This window comes from Lytechinus pictus, chromosome 7 (genome assembly GCF_037042905.1).
Source record: "Lytechinus pictus isolate F3 Inbred chromosome 7, Lp3.0, whole genome shotgun sequence".
In the NCBI taxonomy this organism is placed as follows: Eukaryota; Metazoa; Echinodermata; class Echinoidea; order Temnopleuroida; family Toxopneustidae; genus Lytechinus; species Lytechinus pictus.
Window position 1 is genome coordinate 25,569,047 of NC_087251.1, and position 24,613 is coordinate 25,593,659.

The window sequence follows — 24,613 nt, forward strand, 5'->3', positions numbered from 1 at the left end:
TTTGCGACCTTTTGGTCGTGCGACAGGCTGCAACAGGCATCAATCGCTAGTCATCTCATAAGATCGCACAGAGGCTTTCACAGTTGCAACAGCTGTCGTACAACAAAAACAACCAGTAAACCCCGTTGCACGAGTAAGTCGCATATGCTCTTATTGTGCTCGTGGGATCACATGCGAGTGTTGCACGAGGGATTGCGAGTGGAACGGTCGCATACATGCGAATGAAACGGTAGTGCAATGTTGTAAGCCGTTGCGATCGGTCTTGCAACAGTCTTATGGCCCATATTATTATCGCAACCAGTCGCAAGACAGGTCTCTGTACATGTAGGTCGCTTGCACATGTGCAAGTGTTGCACGACCTCCAGTCAAGTAAATGCGACTACTTAGTTGTGCCACCTCTCGCACCAAGTCGTACAACGTTGAACAACACTCGCACGAGGATCGCCCGACCGATGGTACGACCCCGGGTACGGCCTGATGCGAGTGAATCGATCGTATTTGATCGCGTTCGGATTTTGAACATGTTCAAAGTTCAGATGTGACCAGTCACGACCACCTCGAGTTCGTGCGACCGTCTACAACGACTGCGAGTGCTCGCAAGACACCAAGAGATCGATCGTGCAACAACAAGAAAAAACTGTTGCAGGCGGTCGTAAACTGGTCGGACGTCAATTGTGAAAGGGGCTGAACGGTCGCATACATGCGAATGCAACTGTAGTGGAATGTAGTAAGCCGTAATTTCGATCGGTCTTGCAACAGTCTCATATTATCGCACCCAGTCGCAAGACTGGTCTCTGTAGGTCTCCAACACATTTTCAAGTGTTGTACGACCTCCAGTCGACTAAATGCGACTATACTTAGTTGTGCCACCTCTCGCACCAAGTCGTACAACGTTGAACAACACTCACACGATGATCGCCCGACCGATGGTACGACCTGTTGCGAGTGAATCAATCGTATTTGATCGCGTTTGGATTTTGAACATGTTCAAAGTTCAGATGCGACCAGTCACGATCACCTCCGACCACTTCGAGTTTGTGCGATCGTCTACAACGACTGCGAGTGCTCGCAAGACACCAAGGGATCGATCGTGCAACAACAAGAAAAAACTGTTGCAGGTGGTCGTAAACAGGTCGTACGTCAATTGTGAAAGGGGCTTAAGATGTTCTTACGAAAATTGTTCGAAAGTCGTTCGCACGGCATTTGAAGCCTGTCCTGATGGCATTTGTGACTCCAAGTCATTACATTTCAGAACTTGAAAGATTCTGATCGAACAGGTATAACCCGCTACATAACCATCATGACCATGTCATCAGCTGCTTCGTACTCTTGGGTTTGGTAAAACTCACTATACCATAGTATGACCAGGGAAATGGGACCCCTGGGATTATTATTTCATTTCGTCTAGTTTAAAATATATGTCTTGGGATTGTAATATGTGTCTTTTCAGAATCCGAAAGACTGCAGCAAGGTAAAGAAGATTTCGTGCAATATAAGAATACCGTGCGGCTATGGTTGCCAACTTCACCATGTGACTTACTGCTTGTTGGTTGCCTTTGCCACCGGGAGGACACTTGTCCTAGATTCTAAGGGTATGAAATATGCCAAGGAGGGTTTGGACAGGTACTTCCTTCCCCTCAGTGAGACGTGTCTTGACCACAACGGGAATTCAACAGGCAGATGGGGGCGTAGGTATACCATATCAATTAAAGTATAGGTCTAACGTTTCGAATGCAGATTGTAGATAAGCTGACATTTCTCTTTCGTGGCAGGTCAGTGTCGAGGAATAACAATTCAAATACGCGCAGTTCTTTTAAATCAAAATTTAAAATATCAATAACTATGTAAAGCCAGTGAATAATCAACATTGATAATTCGCGCTATCCGCTATGAAATTTAAAAAAAAATATTATTTGCACAATGATGGGTCAAATTTCAAATTTAGAGACTATCTTATTTCTTTCCTACCCGAGGCAGGAGGTCCCGTTGCATAAAAGTTACTATTATGGTAACTTTGCCAGGCTAATGGTAACTTTCATGGAGTCCTTAATTTTGATTGGTTGATGAGCATCGATCGTTACCAAGGTAGTTACTATTTAACGACAAAGTTAACGGGGCCCAGATGTAAGCACTCCATACCAACCACGTGCCACCGTATAGCATGGACCTATTATCTACGATATGTTGAAAAACCAGCCATGTTAATTCCAGCAATAGCGAGCTTAGGTATCACAGGCCTAAAACATTTCCCTTAGACTCGTGTGTTAAAATGGCATTTAAAAAACATTCATTAAAAAAAGGATGAAATTCAGGGGTCGAATGTTTACTACCAGCGGATAGGATTATATCTCACAATCTAGATCTGACTAGAAAAGGGTCCCTCGACCGGCTCATTTTATAAATCCAATTCAATAATGGTTTATTAAAACGTGCCTCGCAGCCAGAGGCTGAATAAAAACATGTGTACAATTTTACAATAACAAAATAATACTTCAAGTACAAACATGAAATGAAAAATTAAATAAAATTACTAGTACTTCTTATTATAATACAGGGAAATAAATTGTTGAAAGTAAATAAAATCATACATTGTATTGAACATTATAAATATTAAGTACGCAAATTATAACCACCACAATGAGGCACATTGTACATGCATGAATGAAAAGTATTAGAAAAGGCAAAAAGGGGAAGGATAAAGACGGCATAGGAAGACAGACAGAGAAAAGGTGAGAAAGAGGTAAGGGTAATTAAAAGGAGATATAGATAGAAAGATGAAGAAAGTAGTGGCGAAGATTAAAAACAAAAAGTATGACAACAAATTAAGTACAGAGTAGACTGAGTGGGGCAAGGCGGTATAGAATAAGGATGACTATCCTAGCAAATAAAGAAAACTATACCTATCATATCGTCGGGGGGGGGGGGTCAACAAATTTATCTAGTTCTCATTTAGTAAGTCTATGAAGTAGGGGATGGGACTATTTCGGAGTCGGCTGGTTTTGCATTTGAATTGATCATACTTAGGGATTTTCCTTAGAGAAATGTCTAGCCTTTTGGGAGGAGGGAGCCAAGTTCTGCAGTGTGGATTGATTGTGAAGGATTTAGCAAATTTTTGAGCAAGAATTTTCCGTCTAGAGTCCAGAGTTTCAAGGTTGATTGTTTTGCAAGAATTAAACAAATCGGCACTTTATAAAGCAATCTTCTGAGGGATCAAATTCATCACCTGAAACAGTAAAATAGCCCTTATCTTTCCGCCGGTCAAAACATAGTTCCAAAGTTGGTGATATATATTCCCAATTCTGGAAAAGGAAGTTCAGTAATTACCAAAAATAGAATCAGTGTTAGATGGACAATCATATTCATACACTTTGCCAATCAGCCATATCAGAATAAAAAATGAGGGTTGGCTCGAATGAATATCTGTTGCATTTCCGATGTTAATAGGCCCGTGCAACCCTTACCCGAGACCACCTCCATAGGTAGTCTCGGGAGTAGGACTCTGGCCGGCCCCGGACCACCTATACGCAGATGTAAACACAAATAAAAACTACCTCGAACCCCTCTCAGTCCACTTAGTTTGCAGAACAAACCACCGTTTGCCAATAGTGACATAAATATGCCAATAATGTTTTTCACGAATAAATTTGCAAATTTTATTCATGATAATAAAAAAAAATCATTATTTTCAGATTTTTTTAAATTCTGGCTTGTAGTTTATGTGCTAAAGAATGTGCGTGCCAAATTTGGGCGCGATCGCGCGGGAACGGCGGCCGAGATCAGAAAGGGGCCATCATGCCTCCCAGTCCTCAATACATCTCAAATAGCCCAGTTCTTTTAGGGTTAACATGGTTAAGGTCAATTTGGCGTCCTAGATTGAACATTAATTTGGCACACCCCCCCCCCCCCGATTTGAAAGTCAATTTGGTTCCCTGGTTGAACATGAATTTGGCACTCCAGATGTGAATCATGAGTTATTTGGCGCCCCCCATGTGAATGAAACATAATTTTTCCGCCCCTGTCATACATCAAATTGGCGCCCCAAAGGTCGAACATCAATTCGGCACCCCCCCCCCCCGCGCCGAGTTTAGGTAAATTTGGTGCTCCCTTATTTCAGGTCAATTTGGCCCCCCCCCCCCCCCCGATCGAACATCAAATTGGTGCTCTTTGTCCTTTATTACTTTTTTCTCTCTTTCGTTCTTCCCATCTTCTTTCCTTCCTTTTTTGCTCTTTTTATCTTTCTTCTTCATTTTTCCTTTTCTTTCTCCCCTTCCCTCCTAATTTTTCTTTCTCTCTTCTTTTCCTCCTCGTTTCTCTTTCTCTTCTCGTTTCCCTCCTTTTTTTCTCTCCCTTTTCTTTTCCCCTCTTTCCTTCCCTCTAAGCAAATCGTCACACATGACTCAAGATAACAACCACAAATGGATATCCAAGATATGAAATATATTCAATTCAATTCTTTATTCCATTTCCATTCAAAACATAATACAAAGTAATATAAAGTAATACAAATCAAGTACAATTTTACAGACGAGCATTCTTACTTCGTAAAACAAAACAAAAACACATGTAATATTGAGCATAAATGGAAATGAGGGGGTCCACTAAAGAGCAAAGCTTGTAAAGTGTGGATCCCCTTGGAAATGAAGAAAATATATGAAAATATATGATGAATATATATATATGAAAATATATGATGAATCACGCCGTCGATTATTGTTTATAATTATTTCTCAAATGCAAATACAAAGTGCTATACATGCATTCTACCCATTCTGAGATCTAAATACTCAGTACATCAGTCTTCATAATTTTGGTCGACGGTTCGGGTAAAAAATATCAGTTCTACTTTGATGAAAATTACGCTACATTATAATACACTATTTTTAGATAAGAAAGATACGTGAATTGTGTGTCCAGGGGCTCGATCTTGGAAAGGGAACATGTTTTCCCATAATAATAATGATAATAATAATGATGATAATAATGATGATGCATCACTTATATAGCGCATTCTCTCTGCGCTTTACAATAGAGAAAAGAAATACATATCACAATAAATAGGCCTGTATATTGCAGCATTACTCAATATTTGAACATGCAAAGAACTCCATGAGTTGGTTACCAATGAAATGATTACGAATACTATTCCCATTTCCTTTCCGTCCACTCTGTCTTACCGTACAGGGCCCAATCGTATGCCAGCTTTTTAAATTGTGTTAATGTAACAAATAGATAAATAAACAAATAAATAAAAACAGATAAAACCTTGGAATGTGGATCAGGCTAAAAGTACAGACTTGTTTTATTTTCTTCAAATTCTTGTTGCAATAGAGATAATTTGAAAAGTCCATTGCCCATATTAGTATTCGAACCCGCAACCTTGCTATTGTAAGTGTCAAGATTATCCCTTTGCACCACAATGTCGAGTTTTTCGAGCTTTTTAAAATTACTTTTTATCTGGATTATTCTTGGTTTCTGGTGGTGTTGACGGGATTAACGGCGGGGTGAACCTTATATCGAAATTGGCTTTATGTTCTTCGAAGCTGGTTAGAGAGACATCGCCAGTTAGATTCATGTAGATAATGAAGACACCAACGTACTCTTTCTTGTCGTCAATGTAGGCCTAAGTTAGCGGTTGATGAGAGGGGGGGTCAGAGATTGGTCAAAGGAAGGAAGGAAGGAAGGAGGGAAAGAAAGAAAGAAAGAAAGAAAGAAAGAAAGAAAAGAGAGAGAGAGAGAAGGAAGGAAGTAAAAGAGAGAAAGAAAGGAGGAATTATATAACGAGAGAGACAAAAAAGGGAAATAGATATTAAAAAATGTAAAGAAAAAATCATAAGAGTAATACAAATTTGCCCATGTCATTTATAATTGCAAATCTTTCAGCCCCTCCAACAATTCGAATATAATGTCCTATTTGTGTCAAAATCCCCTCTTTTAGAGGTCTATCATTATCTTTCAAAGAATTTCGAAAATATAGACTTATTTTTTTGATAGACTCTTAACAATAAGCATTGTATCTGACTGCCTAGCAACCAACGGCGTAACATGGGACTAGGCGGGGGGGGGGGCTGACCAAACAAAATATTAAGCCCTTATCTGTTGCCCTTTACATTAAACGCAGAAAGTACGCTTGTATCTGCCTAGTTTGGGGTATAGTGGCGTTGTATTTTAGGTTTTATTTATGCTAACATGCATTTTACATCCCGTGTCTTGTTACGTATATACTTGATTAATTTAGAAACGTTTTATTTCATTACATGATTTATAACGACCACATATATATATATACATACATATATATAATTTTTTTTTAATGTAAGAACCTATCTCATTCATGATACAGCGCCTGAGATGACTTACCAGGATACAATACTTCGTACCAGCGACAATCTGGGTAGCAAATTGCAAAGGTTCCAAAGCTGTGAAGGGCTTGCCGGCTTTTTCTTGAGCTGCTTCTCGTACCTATGGACATGATGGATGTGTGCAATGTAAAGCATGATTATACACTTTTCCCTATACAATTTCCATTTTTCATATTAAACTATTTATTTTCGTTAAGCATGACCTTATTTAGGTAAGCTTAGTCTTAGCGAATGTTATACACAATGTGCGGTCACCTGCCATTGCCGTACCCAACGTTGATACGAGAGGGGACAATTTCCGTCCCACCACTCCCCCTAAAAAAGTGCTGGTTTTTTAAACTAAATCATTCGATTTGATTTTTTTTTTAAATTTGATTTATCTATTTTTCTTCTGCATAACATTATAATATTGTAAAATAAATCAGAAATATACATCATTAAACATAAAAATCACTTGACGAAACGGATTGTCATTGTTAAGAAATGACAAACCAAAACATACATTCAATAAGAATGAGTGGAATTGATGACAAAGAATTATTGAAATGTTAACTTTAAAAAACACAATCATGAAAAACGACGATGATAATGATGGTGATGATAATGATGATGATGATGGAGATACTGATGGTGGTGGTAAATGATAATAAGTATGTTGTACAGGTAATGATTGATTTTTATAGAATTGTAGTGGAAAGAAAAAAAAAACGAAAAATAGGGGGAAATCGATGCAGAAAATTTACCTTGCCCATTCCGATAGTTGAACCAAAATAGGATAGGATGGTGTCTTATGGATATCTGGACAATTTGGATTAACTAAATGAAAATAATAGGAATTACTGGTATAGGGTATGCATGAACGGTTTTAGTCAAGGTACATTTTTTTTAATGAAAGTGGTAGCATCTCACTTTAAGGGATTCTACAACTCAAAGTCACGTAGGTTTTGAAAACATCGCCCCTCTTGTAAAACAAAATGTCGGAGTCTACTGCAATTAATAAGTTTTGACTGTATATCAATAGACAATCGGGAATTATTCTTGGACGGAACCAATATTCAAAACGCTTATTGACGGTGATTGATTCAAGCGCTGTTTATAGCTTAAAGGGGACGTTTACCCCGAAGAAAAGTTTGTTGTCAAAATATCAGGAAAAAATAATTAAAAAATATTGGTGAAGGTTTGGGGAAAATCCATTAAAGATTAAGGGAGTTTTAAGGTTTGAATTTGTGACGTCATAAACGAGCAGGTGCCCCAACGGTAATATAAAATACATAATTTTCTAATTTTTAATGGTTCGTGAAGACTTATTTCTTTTTAGAAACGGTGTGAAATAATTTGTCTATTGATATACTTAAGGTACAGTAAAATACATTTTCTGAAAAAAAATTCATTTCATTGATTTATTACCATACGATATGTAGAAAAGCTGCACGCATATGACGTCACAAATAAAATAATCAAAATTCTAATAACTTTTTTTATTCTTTGATGGATTTTTCTCAAACCTTCGGCAATATCTTTTATTATTTTTCTGCTATTTTTACAATAAACTTGTTGTCAGGGTATAAAGCCTAACCAAAGCTTTGGAAAGGGTCAATAATGTGAATTTTAGGCATATATACTCGAGTATATACTAACCTTACAAAAGTAAAGTGGCCACTTTTCAACTTTTTGTTTTTTTAGATATCTAACGCCTTCTTTTGGACAATCTTTCAAATATTTGGACTGGATATCACTGAAACTACAGACCTGCCAACTGTCCTGATTTTATCAGGATTGTCCTGGTTTTCAATCATGATAATGGCCAATGATAATTTTTCCAAAGTGTATGAAAATCGTCGTAGACCAATTTACCCCACGAATTCCTCAATAAGTCTTAAATAGCCGAGTCCTTTTATGGTTAAAGTTGCTAAAATACAAAAAAAAATCGACCTTCTTGACCCCTGCATGAGACTCTGTCCATGGGCCATGCCGGGGGCCGAGTTGTCCAGGGCCTCGTCTTACAAAAAGTTACGATTTCAATTCAATTCAATTCAAATTTATTTTCATTCTTCAACATAATATAAATAAGTACAAGATAAATTGATTCAATTTAAACAAAAGCATGAACAAGATTCAACATTGAATAAATGGTATACATATTCAATAAGTGATTCAAATATAGATTAACGTGCATGTCAATTTTGAATCAATATAATCAATATAATTAAATATAATTAGAATCAATATAAGTATATATCATGAGAAGAATGGAGGGTCCACTAAAAAGCAAAGCTTGTAGGATGTGGACCCCTCAAAAACTTAGATACAAAGAATATTGATCCGATCGACCTCATCTTTCTGGGAATCCATCAACGTCATATTTTTCCTTTACAGTATTCATGGTATTTTTTGTACATTGTCCGGACTCAATAAAAAAAAGAAAAACTCACTGACTTTTCAAGAATACGATGTATGTATATTATGCGTCATATCTGGAATATATTTTGAACAAACATGCGGTTAAGATGTTGACATCGCTGGCTTTCCATAATTACTTACATAAGTACATACTCAATAACCATTTCGTCATTTAAATCTAAGTTTAAAAAAGTATTTATAAATGAATATGCAAAATAATATTGTTTTCTTTTTTCTTGCCGAAATCTCATACATTTACCTTCCTTATCCTCTGTTTGTTTGGTGATTTCCGCTGCTGTGTGTGCATTTTTCATTCAATGTTATTATCATATATTTAATTGAATCATGGGAACTACTTCTCACAAGCTTTTATAAATTTTTTTCTGTAGTTTCCATTTTCTCTAATATTATTTGTCATTCATTTACATATTTTATATATCATTTTTTATGCTGACAAAATAAATGAATAAATTGAACAGAACATCGTAACTATTTGTAAGACGGCATAGGCGGATCCAGCTTTTGGCGAAAGGGGGGGGGGCCCACTGCCGAGCGGCGCACATATTTTTGCACTTCACCGGCGCCATTAAAAAAAATGTTGAAAAAGGGGTAAAGTCTGACCCTGTCAATCTCACATTTGCACATTTTCATAGTTTTCATGAAATGTTAAGGAAAAATAATTGTTTTTCACAACAGCAGATCGCGAATGTGCCCCCCCCCCCCCTTCCTCCTTGCTGCGTACGACCATTCCCTGAAGTCCACTTACACATATCTCATTATAACAGAAAATATACATCAATTTAAACATATAATCTTTCTAAAACATATATAGAGAGAGATTGAAAAACTTATTAAAGAAAGAAACAAGCAAAAAGTAACACAAATTATGCATGTTATGTGCGATTTCAAAATCTCGTGTATTAACCCTTTTATTGCGATGAGGCCAATACTTCTGTACATTAATAGAGATACAAGTTTTTTTTTACTATATGTATATATATATATATATATATACACAGGGGCGTCGATCCTTTTTTTAAGATTTGGGGGAAAAAATCATGAATCAACTTTCCAAATCGCTCGATATCACACAAAACAAACAAACTCACACAAACACACACACACATATGCATATATATATTTATATGACTCATGAGATAGAAACACATATCTCACCAACAAATTAATGCAAGCGCGAAGCGCGAGTTGAAATTTTTTAGTATACTGACCTGAAAACAGGAAAAGGTGCCTGTTTAGGACTGTTTGTAGTAACTCATGAGGAGGATTATCTCACTACACAGATAATGCGAGTGCCGAGGGCGAGCTGAAATTTCTTTATATTCTGACCAGAAAGCTTGATATTCTACATGTATGCATTTTTGGTACCAATGATTAAGATGGGTATCTAAAAAAAACAATAGATGCGAGCGCGAAGTGCGTGCTTAAAATTTTGATATTTCGATCTGAAAAAAATGACAGTTTAATGGACGTTTGTAATAAAGAACAAGATTATATCCAGCAAAAGATTATTGCAAATCGAAGCGGGAGTTCTTTTGACGCTTAGTCCTAAGTCCTAAGCTTAGTCCTTAGTCCGACATCTGTCATTCTGTGGGAAACTGCCCCGCCCCAGTCCACTCTGTAAGGGCATGCGATAAGTTTTGTTATGACCATTCAACAATAAAATGTATAACCAGGTGCCGCTGATCATTCTTGACCGGCGCCGATCTAGATTTGGTTGACAATAGGCCTTTCTTCATTATTCTACCGGCGCCTATTTATTGGAACCAGGGGACGCTGATTATTCTTGACCGGCGCCGATTTAGAACAAGTAGTGCTGATTATTTTTACCGACGTCACGTAAGATTCAGGCAGCGGCAATTCATAATTGACTGGCGCCGATTTAGAACCAGGAGGCGCCGATTATTCTTGACTGGCGCCGATTTTTAACCAGGTGGTGCTGATTATTCTTGTCCGGCGCCGATTTAGATTTAGGTGGAGCTGATTATTCTTGATCGGCGCCGGTTAAGACTCAGGTAGCGCCGATTTATAACCAGATGGCGCTGATTATTCTTGACCAGCCCCGATTTAGATTTAGGTGGCGGGTGATTATCCTTGATCGGCGCCGGTTACGAACTCAGGCAGCGCCGATTTATAACCAGATGGCGCCGTTTATTCTTGCCCGGCGCCAATTTAGATTTAGGTGGAGCTGATTATTATTGATCGGCGCCGGTTAAGACTCTGGCAGCGCCGATTTATAACCAGATGGCGCTGATTATTCTTGTCCGGCCCCGATTTAGATTTAGGTGGCGGGTGATTATCCTTGATCGGCGCCGGTTAAGAACTCAGGCAGCGTCGATTTTTCTGTACCGGCGCCGATTTATAACCAGATGGCGCCGAGTATTTTTATCTGGTGCCGATTTAGATTTAGGTGGCGCAGATTATCCTTGATCGGCGCCGGTTAAGACTCTGGCAGCGCCGATTTATAACCAAATGGCGCTGATTATTCTTGTCCGGCGCCGATTTAGATTAAGGTGGCGCTGATTATTCTTGATTGGCGCCAGTTATATGCAGGCAGCGCACTGCTGATTATTTTTAATCGGCGAAGTTGTTGGGAAAAGGGTAGTTAAAAGAAAAGATAAGGAAGATGATATGATCGTGCTTTGCTGGGGGGATAGTCTTTCCTTACTGTTGCTTATATTATATCAGTGTATAATTTTTTTAAGCGGCGCCTTTTCTTTTCTTTCCTTTATTTTTATTTTTTCAAGCAGCGCCTTTTCTTTCTTTTACTTTTCTTTCATTTTTTTTTGAGTGGCGCCTTCGGCGCCGCTAAATATTAGGGGGTGGGGGGGGGGCGCGCGCCCCCTGCGCCACCCCCCTGGATCCGCCACTGGACGGGGCTCATAAATTGCATTTCTAGATGTTGGCAGGTATAAAGCTATACCGTTTCATGTATTTGCTTCATAAAGTGATATTGATATGCTATATATATATATATATATAAAAATCAAGACATATCCAGTCAATAAATTTGCCAATAAAAATGTTTATTGCCTCAATTTTCGACGATATATCCTTCGTCTTCTTCAGGAGGAGTAAATGACAATGATCAGATCAATCACAATCATTATTTTGACCGGGGAACTCGATCTAAAGGGATTTTCATTAAGTCGCAAAATATGTCAAATAGGACTAAAACATCGGGATTTTCTAATCCACAACACAACTACTTTAGAACATACACACTTTCATCATGTTCATGTAATCTAGTAATTAATTGGAATGGTCGATATTATTTTGCGATACGATTTGCGTGTCGAACTTACCTTATCATGAAGTCCTTGAAGCATGGTAACTTCTTCGCGAGGAAGACCTTCCACAGATTTCATCTCGCTCCAACAACCACTGGATCCATGTATTTTCTTTTGATCTGAGTCTTGTTCTTGAGACATGATGAAGATTCGAAACCGCTTGGCGCTGGCGAGGTATCTGGCGTCAACAAAAATTCTTCGAACCGTTTACGCAGGCATGAAAGAAAGAGCGAGACACTGGGAAAGATTGGCGTTCCACAAAATATTCAGTCGGCTTTATAATTACAGGATATAATGTAGATTAATTAAGAATTATTTGCAATAACATAAGTCAATGTAGGTTCAGAACCGAAACCCATTTTTTTTTACCCAATCAAAGAGCGCTAGATGGTTGGCGTTTTAGTTTGTATTGACAGTGCGCATGTGTGCCTCTAGCACACACCCATAACCGAGGGCGCGGCAGATCCAAGATTTCTCGAAAGGGGAGGGGCCCACAAATCTCGGGAGACTGTTCTTCAGCTTCTTTGAAGCAAAATACAACTATGACATCACAGTCTAAGGCAAAAAGCGCCCTCTCAGTTTCCTGACAAGAAATCCGGCAAAGAAAGAAAGAATGAAAAAAAAAAAAAAAACATAAACAATTGGCAGGTTATGGGCTGACAAAAAATGAGTGGAGACGCGTACTGGAAGCTGATACTGGAAATGATCAAACTTACAAATGCATTGTCAATGCTTTTTCCTTAAATTGTATTACAGAATAAAGACAATCACTATATGGTAGACCCCCCAAAAACCTCATTGAATTGAATTGATTTCATTTAGACAAATATAACATAGCATGTCTCGGGGAGACAACAAAGGTTAAATAACCCGTACAGGGTTGCTCCCCGGAAAACCCTACAAAAATGGATATAATATTTGAAACATATATATACATAATAAACATAAGTAAACAAACATTGAAAGCATTAGATGGTTGAGGAAAGACGAATCAAGTAATTATTTTGTCAGATGAGAGAGGGAGTGAACATCAGTGAGAGGCATGGGAACTGGAAAGAGGAAGAGAATGCCGAGTGAGCTCCTATATGTCTCAATTCAAATGAATTTCCTTGTTCTGTTTCTGGTAATCATGCCAAATTTGGGAAGTTCTTTGTCAAAACTTTTTCATAAAAATGTGTTTATATATGATGTAATATGGAGTAAACATGGTAAATGAAATAAGTTACAGAAAAGAAAATGTGTCTTTCATTTCCCCAACAGTGGTGGCAACAGGCCTATCTGTGTGTATCCCTTTTGTATAAAGTTCTCTTCTTAATTTAAGTGAATTTCCTTGTTCTATATATTTTAGTAATCATGCCATATTTGGGAAGTGTTTATAATATAATATAGAGTAAACATGGAAGAGGAAATAAGTTACAGGAAAGAGATTGTGTCTTCCATTTTCAGCAGTGGTGGTGGCCCAGTGGCATATCGAGGACAAACGTAGCCTCTTGTCGAGGCCCTGGCGGCTGCTTCACGAGCGAAGCGAGCCTGGCGATCGCAAGCAGCCGCCAGGGCCTCGACAAGAGGCTAGGACAAACGGCACCCGTCATGCCCATAGCAAGTGCTAAAATCGCGCCCCTTTCAAATTGTATTATATTCCGTGTGAGTAAAAAAAAAATGATACCTCACAAATCCGTAAGTTAAAGAAAATATGTCATGAATGTTTAATCATTATGGCTGGAAAGTGTATCTTCTCCCAAACAATTTGATATCATAATCTGTGGTATGTCTTCACGCTTGGATAATCAGTGGGTATTCTTTGCAGTGATGTAAATTTCGATTTTGCATGGAATTCAGGTGTCAAGTTTTGTTTTATATATATAAATGTGCGAAATTACATGTACAACAGCTTTGCAACTCTTGTATTTAAATATGTTGTAAAAGAAATCAAAAGTTCATTCATTCCTGGGTAAATGCAATGTCTTGCATGTCATGCAAGATTTATTTTGTAAATGTGTTGAGAACTGTATTACCAGCATGGTAATAGCATAGAACGGGGGTATGTTAATCACCTTCAGGGGTATTCTTTTTCTGCATCGCTATGTCTATGTCTTTTCTCTTTATTTTTCTGTTTTCTTTTTCTTTATTTGCGCCCCTTTCCCTATTGCACCCCCTGAAAGTGGCACCTGCATGGGGCACCCCCCCCCCCCCCCGATACGCCCGCTGTGGTGACAATGGGCTTATTTGTGTGTAAGGCTTCTTTCAAATGAATTTCCTTGTTCTGTTTTTGGTAATCATGCCATATTTGGGAATTGCCAAGACTTTTCCATAGAAATGTGTTTGTAATAAAAGGATTAACACGGAACTTGCTTTCGTAACAGTAGTAACAATATGTACGAGGCGGCCATAAAATTAATGAAATCTGCTCAACAAATCTCGGCCTTAGAAATGACCCTTTTTCTGATAAAAATTTAATTAACATGATTAATGGATGTACCTATTCTTTTATTAGTCAAATAACTTTTGAACCAATGCATTTCATCACCAGATATACAAATACGTTTAAATTTGGATACATCATCAACAGGTCGAAAGTCTTCTGAATGTCTATAAAAATAGCCACTGTATTAATACTGCCCATTGTCCATAAAAACTGAAACCAGTCATCCGTTACCTTAGCAAGAGCAGTAATGGTATAGAGTGTTTCGGACGGAATCCCGATTGAAATGCAGAAAGCAAAGAATGAGATAGAATATAATGAAGCAATTGCTTCTGCACATTTTTTAAATAATTTAGACACCTAGGGTAGAATAGATATCAGTGTATAGTTGTTAAATTCAAACTTATCACCTTTTTTGTGTATAGGATCGATTTCGCTACTTTCCGTTTCTCAGGTACAACACCATCACATAAAGATTTGTTTATCAAGAAATTAATTGATTTAATTAAAACAGAAATGTATTCGTTCAAATATATACTTTGAAATACTATCTAAACCAACAGACTTTGCATTCTTCAAATTGTGACCCTCTTTCAACACAGCGCTTTCAAAAACAGGCGATAATTCTAATGCCACATTAGCAAAGTTATTGTTAAAACCATTAGCCACTTGGGGCCACTTCATCCAATATTACTTTGGGAAGAGTGCTATTTCTGTATAACTTCTAGAAACATGTAATGACTATGTACTTGGTTGGATGCTGGAGGCTCATGCATAATGATAGTTCACACAGCTATAAGCAAACATCCAAACCCCGGATCCAAACTTAACTTAAATGGTGTTTCAGTTGGAGACTATGTAATACAAACCATCTGTTAGTGTTAGTTTGATACACAGTTGAATATGAGAGAACATGTTCCTATACTGTTTGAAATCGGCATATTACATGGTCTATAACATCCGACGTACTATTCGAAAGTATTTAGATATGGATGTTACAAAAAGAGATTGTTCATGCATGCATCACTAGCAAGCTGGATTAATGTAAATTATGTAATACTCTCAATTATTGAAATTGCGGAGGGTTCAATACTCATATATGCAAGGTTTATTTGTGGTTGTACAAAATATACACGTATCAGTGATACACACCAATACTAAGAAATCTAGATTGGTTACCAATACGGCAGAAAATAGTATTCAAAATCTTACTAATTGTAATTGGTCAAGCTCCTGGCTATATTACATAATTTTGAAGTCACAAAACAAATCATCATGGTCACAATTTGCGCATTTTTTTAATTTGATTTGCTTTTATTACTATTAAACTATCAAAATATAATCTCAAGCAGTCCAAAAACTGAAATATGCGACTGTTTACAATTAAAATTGAAAAAAAAATATAAAGTAAACGTTACCAATACGGCAGAAAATAATATTCAAAATCTTACTAATTGTAATTGGTCAAGCTCCTGGCTATATTACATAATTTTGAAGTCACAAAACAAATCATCATGGTCACAATTTGCGCATTTTTTTAATTTGATTTGCTTTTATTACTATTAAACTATCAAAATATAATCTCAAGCAGTCCAAAAACTGAAATATGCGACTGTTTACAATTAAAATTGAAAAAAAATATAAAGTAAACATTATAAGTAAATATTCAGATACACTACACAAATTGATACAGACGAGAAAGAAAAAAAGAAATGCATCATAAACGCAAAAATGCCAGAATGAAAATGAGACCCTAAGAGGACAACGAGAGAGAGAAACGGGGGGCCGGGTGTGAACCATGCAGGACCCCGAAACTGGTGATCGAGTGTTTGCTTGTGTAGCCCCGACCTCTGGAATAGCTTTCAATCAAATAACTTTGAATCAAAATTTAAAACAAATCTATATAAGCATCTTATAGGATTCATGATATAGCGCAGTTTACATGGTTTAGTGAATAGTTTGTGTGCTCGATAAATCTATGTTATTATTATTATCATCATAATAATTCTCGGTTTCGTTTTCTAATGAGTGCTGTTTAATTACTTTTGTCTACGACAGAGATCATTATTTTTTTACACCCACATCAAATAAAAACAATATCAAAGCCCTATATAAACCGGGCTTTATATTTAGCCCCCCCCCCCCGAATATGCGTCATTTGAGTTTATGATACAAACCCTTGACATGAAGTTGTTTTGAGAGCTAAATTTCATTAAACACCTGGATTAAACACGACTGATACTGAATATTTGTATTGTTCCTGTTTGACCAAACTCTATAGTTAACGAAAACTTCATTAAAGATGAAAACCTTAGAGGGGCTATTGGTCAAATTCTTATTATGCATGCCATATCATATTGAAAAAGAAGAAGAAAAAAAAAACTGTAGACATCTCGATAAGGAATTCCTATTCCTTTTCAAAATAATGTAAACTTTAACAATATGTATACAGTATATTTATGTCACATCCCTTTATTGCGTATGATAGGTATTTCTTAAAATCGTAAAATTCGTTTGCGTTTATCTTGGTTGAAGATAATTCCCAACACTGAATACAACCATTTTCCTCATTTTTTTTTCAGAACAAGGTTTCGAAGATCTTCAAGTGTTGACCCTCCCGATAATTGGTGGCTTTCACCCACGCCCAGATTGGCTGCCCTTGGCCATCCCTCAAGATATCTCACAGAGGCTAATGAGGCTACATGGTAATCCGATTGTTTGGTGGATGGGACAATTGGTGATGTACATCCAAAGACCGAAACCCTCCCTCCAAGAGGACATCGACAAGATGAAAGAAGCTATTGGGTTTACTCATCCCATCGTTGGGTGAGTTGGGTGTTTAGGGGCGGTGCCGTAAGGAGTAAAAAAAAAGGGGGAGAAAAAGAGGGAAGAAGAAATTAAGGAGGGTAAAAAAAAGGTTACGTCTCAAGTAACCGGAAATTACCCCTAAAATATGATGTTACCGTTGATAAGTGGCCTTACACCCCTCCCCTTTATAATAAAATCCTGGCGCCGCCATTGAGAGTGTTGTAAAATTATTATGTATATATTTTAAAGTTGAAAGAGAACATAGAACTTTGTTGAAACAAAAACCAAAGGTTGCAGTCGTGACGACTGCACTGAGAATAAAAAGAGAGAAAAGAATCGTGATAAAAGTGTAGAACATAGGCAGGCAGAAAATGTCGAAATAGAAACAATGCTATCACGACTTATTTCAAATAAATAAAAATGTGTCGACTAAATTGAACAAAATCTATAGGTGTGACGACTTCGTTAAAAATAATAAAACCAAATATATGGCGATTTATTAGGAAAAAAAATTTAAGGGTATGCAGTCAAAGTTGAACAAAATCGAAGGCATGCCGACTAAGTGTAACAAAATATAAAGTTATGCCGACTAAGATGAAATAAAACCAACGGTTTGCAGACTAAAATGAACAAAACAGTTGCGTACAGATGGGGGACATTGGGGGCCCTTGCCCCCCCCCCCCCCACCCCATTCTCACGACAAAGATTTTTTTTTTAGGGAAAGAGAGAAGGGTGAAATATAATATTATTTTCAGAATATTATGTCAAAATCTTTCAAAATATTGGAATCTTGTAATAAAAATGTCGAAATTTCTGCTCGCTCGCTTCGCTTGAAAGCAGCTAGCTTTTTATAGTTTTTTGTCATATCTGGCCCCCTCAAAATGTTGGCTCATTACGCTACTGGAACAAAAACTTAAGTTATGCTGTCTAACATGAGATAAAATCTTTTTAAAAAATATGCCAACTAAGATGACATAAAAACCAAAAGTTTGACGACTCAGTTGAACAAATTGTAAAGCTATGCCGACTAAGTTAAACAAAACTTAAATGAATACGGTCTAACTTGAAAAACCTAAATGAATGTATATTGGCTTATTGGGTGATTTCAAGTCCGGTGTTGGTAATGGTGTTGGAATTGGGATTGCTTCCCTTATAGGCTCCGAAATCTATTCTGAGTTTGTAAAACTGACCCAGATCACATTATTGACATCTCAAAAACCAGTGAGTGACTTTTCAGGATCATCTTCATTTTATGTTTGGTGTTATACTCGTGTAAAAATTGACCTAACACCAACACCAATAGGTCAACACTGAACTTGAAATCACCCATTGCCCCAGTAAGTCCAGGTCTAACTCTGTGCTGAAATAAGGGGGAGCCAAAAACATTTTGTCTAAAGTGTATGTTGGGATTTTTCACACCGCAACGCATAACGCTTTCAATAACATAAAAAATAAATATTGTCAAATGACTTTCACGACAAATCACAACCAAGAAGTCTTTGTCAAAAACGGTGAATCAAAACAGCAGTTTTGTTCTGGACTCTGGACAAACGACATATTAGCGTTTTTTCGTCAGCTACGAAACTTAAAGGAGAATGAAACCTTTGGAAGAAGATAGCTTGTGTGAAAACAGAAAAAATCAAAGAAACAGATCAACAAAAGTTTGAGAAAAATCGGACAAATAATGAGAAAGTTATGAGCATTTGAATATTGCGATCACTAATGCTATGAAGATCATCAAATTGGCAATGCGTCAAAGATGTGTGATGTCACTTGTGAACAACTCTCCCCATTACTTTAGTATATATTTCACTTAGATTGCCTCTTTTATCACATCTATCAGTATAGATCGTGTGTTCTTTCTATAGGAGGGCATGTAATACAGATTTTTAAAGAATGCATCATGGATAAAGAGTTTGTATCACCACAAGAAAAAGCAGAAAGAAACATTTTGAGGGTATTTTATAGTCCATCAAAGGGAAAGTTGTTCACATGTGATATCACATATCCTTGTCGCATTGCCAATGGGAGGATCTCCATAGCATTAGTGATTGCAATATTCAAATGCTCATAACTTTCTCATTATTTTTCCGATTGTTCTCAAACTTTCTTTGATTTTTCTGTTTCGACACAAGCCTACTTATTCCAAAGGTTTCATTCCCCTTTAAGACGAAACTGCTGTTCCGGTTCACAAATTTTCGACAAAGACCTCCCAGCTGGTCATTGGCATTCGACGGGCATTTTCAATACATTTACAGTGTTCTTGAAATCGTTTTGCGTCGCGGTTGTGAAAACTGCCTAATATCTTTACTGTGCTCTTCATTCATGCGTGAATGATTTTAGTGTTAAATGAGCTGATAACTTAATATTAATAATGATAATAATACGTTGCATTTAATATAGCGCTTTTAACGAGTGTTCCTAAGCGCTTTACAAAGGAATAACATAAAATCATAATACAAATTAGAGAACATTTCATATCAAAACAAGAATTAAGTCAAGTAAAGGCAATAATAGAAATCGATCACAATCACAAACAATTACCAGTAATAGATTACTTGGTAAAATTAAGACAGGAAGAGAAAAAATTAAATCTGTACTGTTACTAGGGATGATTTTCACATTTGACGTTCCATAGTTAAACCAAAACTTTTAGTCCAGAGTTTTAAATTCAACCTAAGTTCAAAAAACGGGGGATTTGTGACAGTTCAAATAAGACCAATCTTCATTGTATGTTCACTCGGATGGAGTGATCATTGAAGCCCAACTTTGTCTGTTTTCTGTGATCTGAATCTTTCTCAAACAAACCCATTTCACTATAACGGCTGGCAAATATGACTGCAATCTAAAGAAAAATTGAATCATGAATTCATTCGTCACTCTATACTCTTTCCATATTTTAGTTACGCCGTATTTCGCGCGTATACTTCTCGATTTCGCTCCGAGACTTGATTTTCACGAAACTTATTTTATTTTTTTCCGTAAATCCAACAATATTAGTTATGTTTTCAAGAAGTGGGAGATTCTGCGGCTGGTTGTGTTTGCATGAAATTCTGTTTAAAAAAAATAATTTTAAGGCACTTGGTATTGATAATGATTTATCAAGAACTGAAAGGTATTGTGGTTAATTGTTAAGGGGGGTATTGGAGCAACGTACATGGACATCGGAACGGGGGGGGGGGGTATAGGAGGGCTTCAGCCTTCCCCCTTTTCTTTCGAAGAACTTGTACAAAAAAACCCCGTAAAAATTACCATCTGATTCCGTTTTAGGGGCATGGTCAGCTCCCTTTCCAACTTTAAAACCGTTTCGCGGCCCCTGACATGTATTATTATATATATTTATTCTAATAGTGGAGGCTGGTAATTTAGAAAATAAACTCTTTATCCAATCACTAAAGAGAATATTGCAAATATACTCAACAGGACCTCATTTAACATTTTCTTTGAACAATTCACTAGTAAAGCACTCTTTCATATAGGCGAATATAGACCTGTATGTGTCATGTTGAAGAATATTACCAAAAGACTAGAGATGTGACAAGAAGTGATTTAGTCCATGTGTATTTTTAGAATAAAGTTCTTGCCTTTGTTATTGACAGATTACATGTCAGGCGAACGGATAAAATTGGGACCGAAGCGTCCTTCCATGCGATAGAAGAATACATGTTTCACGCTGAAGAATATTACCAGAGACTTGAAAGGAGGCAAAAAGTGTCAGTCAGAAAATTTTACCTGGCAACAGATGATGCTAGTCTTCTCAAAGAGGCTGAGGAAAAGTGAGTATGAAAATAATCCATGTGTTGAACTGCTTAAAACCTGGTGAAATGAATTACGTCCTTTTTTGCATGTCTTGTGAGCTGTTCATCATATAATATTAGGACCATAAACTTAATTCCAATTCCAAAGATTATAAAAATTCTAGGGTCGAAATACCAACATACTTTCAATAACTATCAATAACTTTAACTTAACAATATGTTTGAGGAAGAATCATTAAAGAGATTGGACTTGATTTATTATTTTATTATTATTTCACGTGATGCGCGATTTGGGCATTGTAATAGTGCGCCATAATCTCCACTTGAAATAGTAATGCATCGCAATAAAGATTGGAAAGATTCTGATTGCGACAAGCAGGCGACAAAGACGTTGTTGATCTTGATATAAGTCGTCATGACTTTATGGGCCCTTACTCAGTATGATTATGAAGCCAATAGGGGAAAAAATGAAAAAAGCATTCCTAAGATTTCCCCTTGACCGGTACCTGCATATGTTTGATTTTAAACTTTAACATTTACTGTCTACATCTTTCACATTAAGAAATAGAGGTTCAAATTTGAGCCCTATAGGAGTTGGTACAAATGGGTCATTGGAACTTTTCGCTATTTTGCACCAAGAAATGCTCATTAGCATCCTGTATATAAGGTAAAACTTTTAATTGCAGCACCCCATGCTTATATTCATGCATGCACCTTTAAAAGTGAAGCTGATTAGAGGCTACATTTAGCACCCTTATGAGGATTTAAAATTGAACCTTTTTAAACGTAAAATATAATGCACCTAATATGTAAACAGTTGTACCTTACCCTGAAGGGTGCTGTCGGTAAACTCGGTATAGTATGCAAACTTAACTTATAGTAGACCGGCCAAATGTCAAAAAGTGCTCTAGATAAGGATTCGACGGCAAAATTTGTTAATGCTCGGCATCCAATCTAACAGTCTTGCAAAAATACCCAGGAATAGCGTACGGCCGGATGCCAAGCGCAATTTTGCGTGAAAGTGTCATTATTAGCGTAAAATCTGAAAGGATGTCGAAAATCACGCATTTTGATATTTTGACGGATTATCATCATATTTTTGATTATCTTTGATATGGAATTACTTTTATTCAGAGTTTCAAATTATAAATCTCATAAATATGCATTTCAAATATGAATATTATACACACACATATGGCACAGTGAAACATAAAACCGCGATTTTCTCAAAATAAAAGTTTGTGAAAATTATCAATAGTTTGAAGTTTTTTACGCAACTTAATTTTTTTTAATTTCAATTCGTTTATCCATCGAATGTAAAGTAAATGTCCTAATGCCACAAATATTAAAAGAATTTTCAAGTAAGATAGAAGATATCTCATTTTATGTTATCCGAAAGGAGACAATGTGCATTTTACCAGGTGCGCATTTTGAAAGAAAAATTGAAAATGCCGTACATTATGTACATAATTACATGTATAAGTACATACTAAAGCGAGTTTTTAATTACATGTATAAGTACGCACTAAAGCGAGTTTTTAATTGGATAGCACATTTTGTCAATTCTTTGCATCCCAGCTATAATCTTGAGGAAATACTGAGGAATAACGTATGGGCGGATGCCAAGTACACTTTTGCGTGAAAGTATCATTTTTAGCGTAAATTCTGAAAGACTGTCGAAAATCACGCATTTTGATATTTTGACGGGATTTGTAAGATAATTTGATTTCCTTTGATATGCGATTATTTATATTTGGAGTTTCAAATTATAAGTCTACTAAATATACATTTCAATTTGGAATATAACACACATATATATGGCACTATGAGATATAAAATCGTGATTTACTCAAAATAAAAGTTTGTGAACACTATCAATAGTTCTAAGTTTTTTTACAACTTAAATTCTTCGATTTAAATGGGTTCATCTATATTGAATATCGATCGTTTCTAATGTCTCAAATATTAAAAGAATTTTCAAGTAAGATGGAAGATATATTTTCCGAAAGGGGACATTCAAAATTTATCGGGGAGGGAGGGGGCCATTTAGAATGTAAAATTGAAGATACCGTACATTATAAACATAATTACATGAATAAGTACATACTTAAAACGAGTTACAAAATTTCTGGCCACAACTGCCCACCCCCCCCCCCCTGCCTAAAGTCATGTGTAGTCTCCGAAAAGGATTACATGGAGCTGAAAGTATCCCATTTTCAAGATAATATACCCAAAGTATTCTGCTCGCAATTCGAGTGTATATTTTATTTTGGTTTAGCGAGATAGGCACCCTACACGGAATTACAAAAAGATGCCAAATAAATTTTCGACTCGAGCTTCGCGCTGGCATTAATAAATGAGATAAACAAATTGCTATCTATTAGAAAAACATGCTTGAAGTGTCAATTTCTTAGAAAATTATAAAAGAAATTAGCTCGCCGTTAGCTCACATTGTTTAGTTAAATACGCATCCAGTCCATTATTAAATAAATGTGCATACTGTATGTCAAATGTTTAGCTCTGAGTGGCTCCCAATTTTAGCTCGCACTTTTGCTCTTACGTTTTTGTTAAGTACGATATTCATATTTTTCTACATTAAAAACATGTTTCAAATCATTCGTTTAATTCGAAATTTTCAGCTCACGCTTCCCGCTCGCATTAAATCCTATAATTAAATACTGATTATTGTTCATGATTTGACGGTTTGTATTTTACCTCATTTGCTAAAAAAGCATGAATGCTTCTAAGCAAGCAACCAGGGGATCGATGGCTTAAGGTATCCTCCGAGGGACCTATAATGAGGATTAAAATGCATTATACCATTACTAGTAATGTATATAAATGCCTTACTAGCGCACCAAGTGGGAATCGAACCCAGGCCACCGGAATCCGAAACCCCCTCTTGAGCTATCGCACCTTAGAATGTTTCGTTTCTAATAAAAAAAAAAGCCAGCTCGGCTTGTACTGTTTTTTTTTTAAAACAGATACATACCATTCTTTATTTCAAAACGTCATCAAAATGTCCAGTTTACGGATTGGAATAAAAAAAAACAGATTGCGTCTCGCGCTCGCATCAATAGCCTATATATTATTTAAAAAAAAAATGTATTAAATGCTCCGTTTTAATGTCAGAATATTAAAACTTTCTGAAATTTCTAACATTACCATAAGATACGAATCATGTTCATGATTACTCTTACGAATAATTGTGTAACTTTCTAACTTTCAGCTCCTAATTTCATGGCATATACAAAAACTGCTTGCGCTTCGCGTTCGCATTCAAATAGGCCTTGTCAGATACTTAATCGTGCTTGTGAGAATAAAGCTAATATATATGTACTTAATAATAAATATTTGATAAAAGAATCTATTTTGATACTCCCTGCAACATACCAAGGCCCTCCCCCGTGCTCCTCTGCTGACAAAATCCTAGCTACACTGCTGGTGAGCGAGCTGACTGATCAAGTCTATTTAACAAAAGCATTAATTTAGGGAACAATTTGTGTTTATTAAGGAAAAAATGTTTTAAATACAATATTTACATTCAATTGAGGTCAT

General features: G+C 36.5%; 2 protein-coding genes across 4 annotated transcripts in view; one reads left to right on the forward strand and one right to left on the reverse strand.

Moving 5' to 3' along the window:
- Positions 1–24,613, forward strand: part of LOC129267589 (alpha-(1,6)-fucosyltransferase-like) — a 42,793-nt gene that overhangs the window by 14,110 nt on the left and 4,070 nt on the right. For all 3 annotated transcript variants that reach the window (XM_064102339.1, XM_064102340.1, XM_064102338.1), the window contains 3 exons: positions 1,451–1,688; positions 17,072–17,315; positions 20,897–21,073. In XM_064102339.1, the coding sequence (XP_063958409.1) occupies positions 1,451–1,688; positions 17,072–17,315; positions 20,897–21,073 (659 nt within the window). The remainder of the gene's footprint in view (positions 1–1,450; positions 1,689–17,071; positions 17,316–20,896; positions 21,074–24,613) is intronic.
- On the reverse strand, positions 4,433–12,548 carry LOC135154626 (uncharacterized). The gene is made up of 3 exons (XM_064101428.1): positions 12,083–12,548; positions 6,358–6,459; positions 4,433–5,620 (listed from the first exon to the last, which is right to left on the reverse strand). Exons 1-3 carry the CDS (start codon positions 12,206–12,208, stop codon positions 5,444–5,446), a joined length of 405 nt encoding a protein of 134 aa, XP_063957498.1. The 5' UTR covers positions 12,209–12,548; the 3' UTR covers positions 4,433–5,443.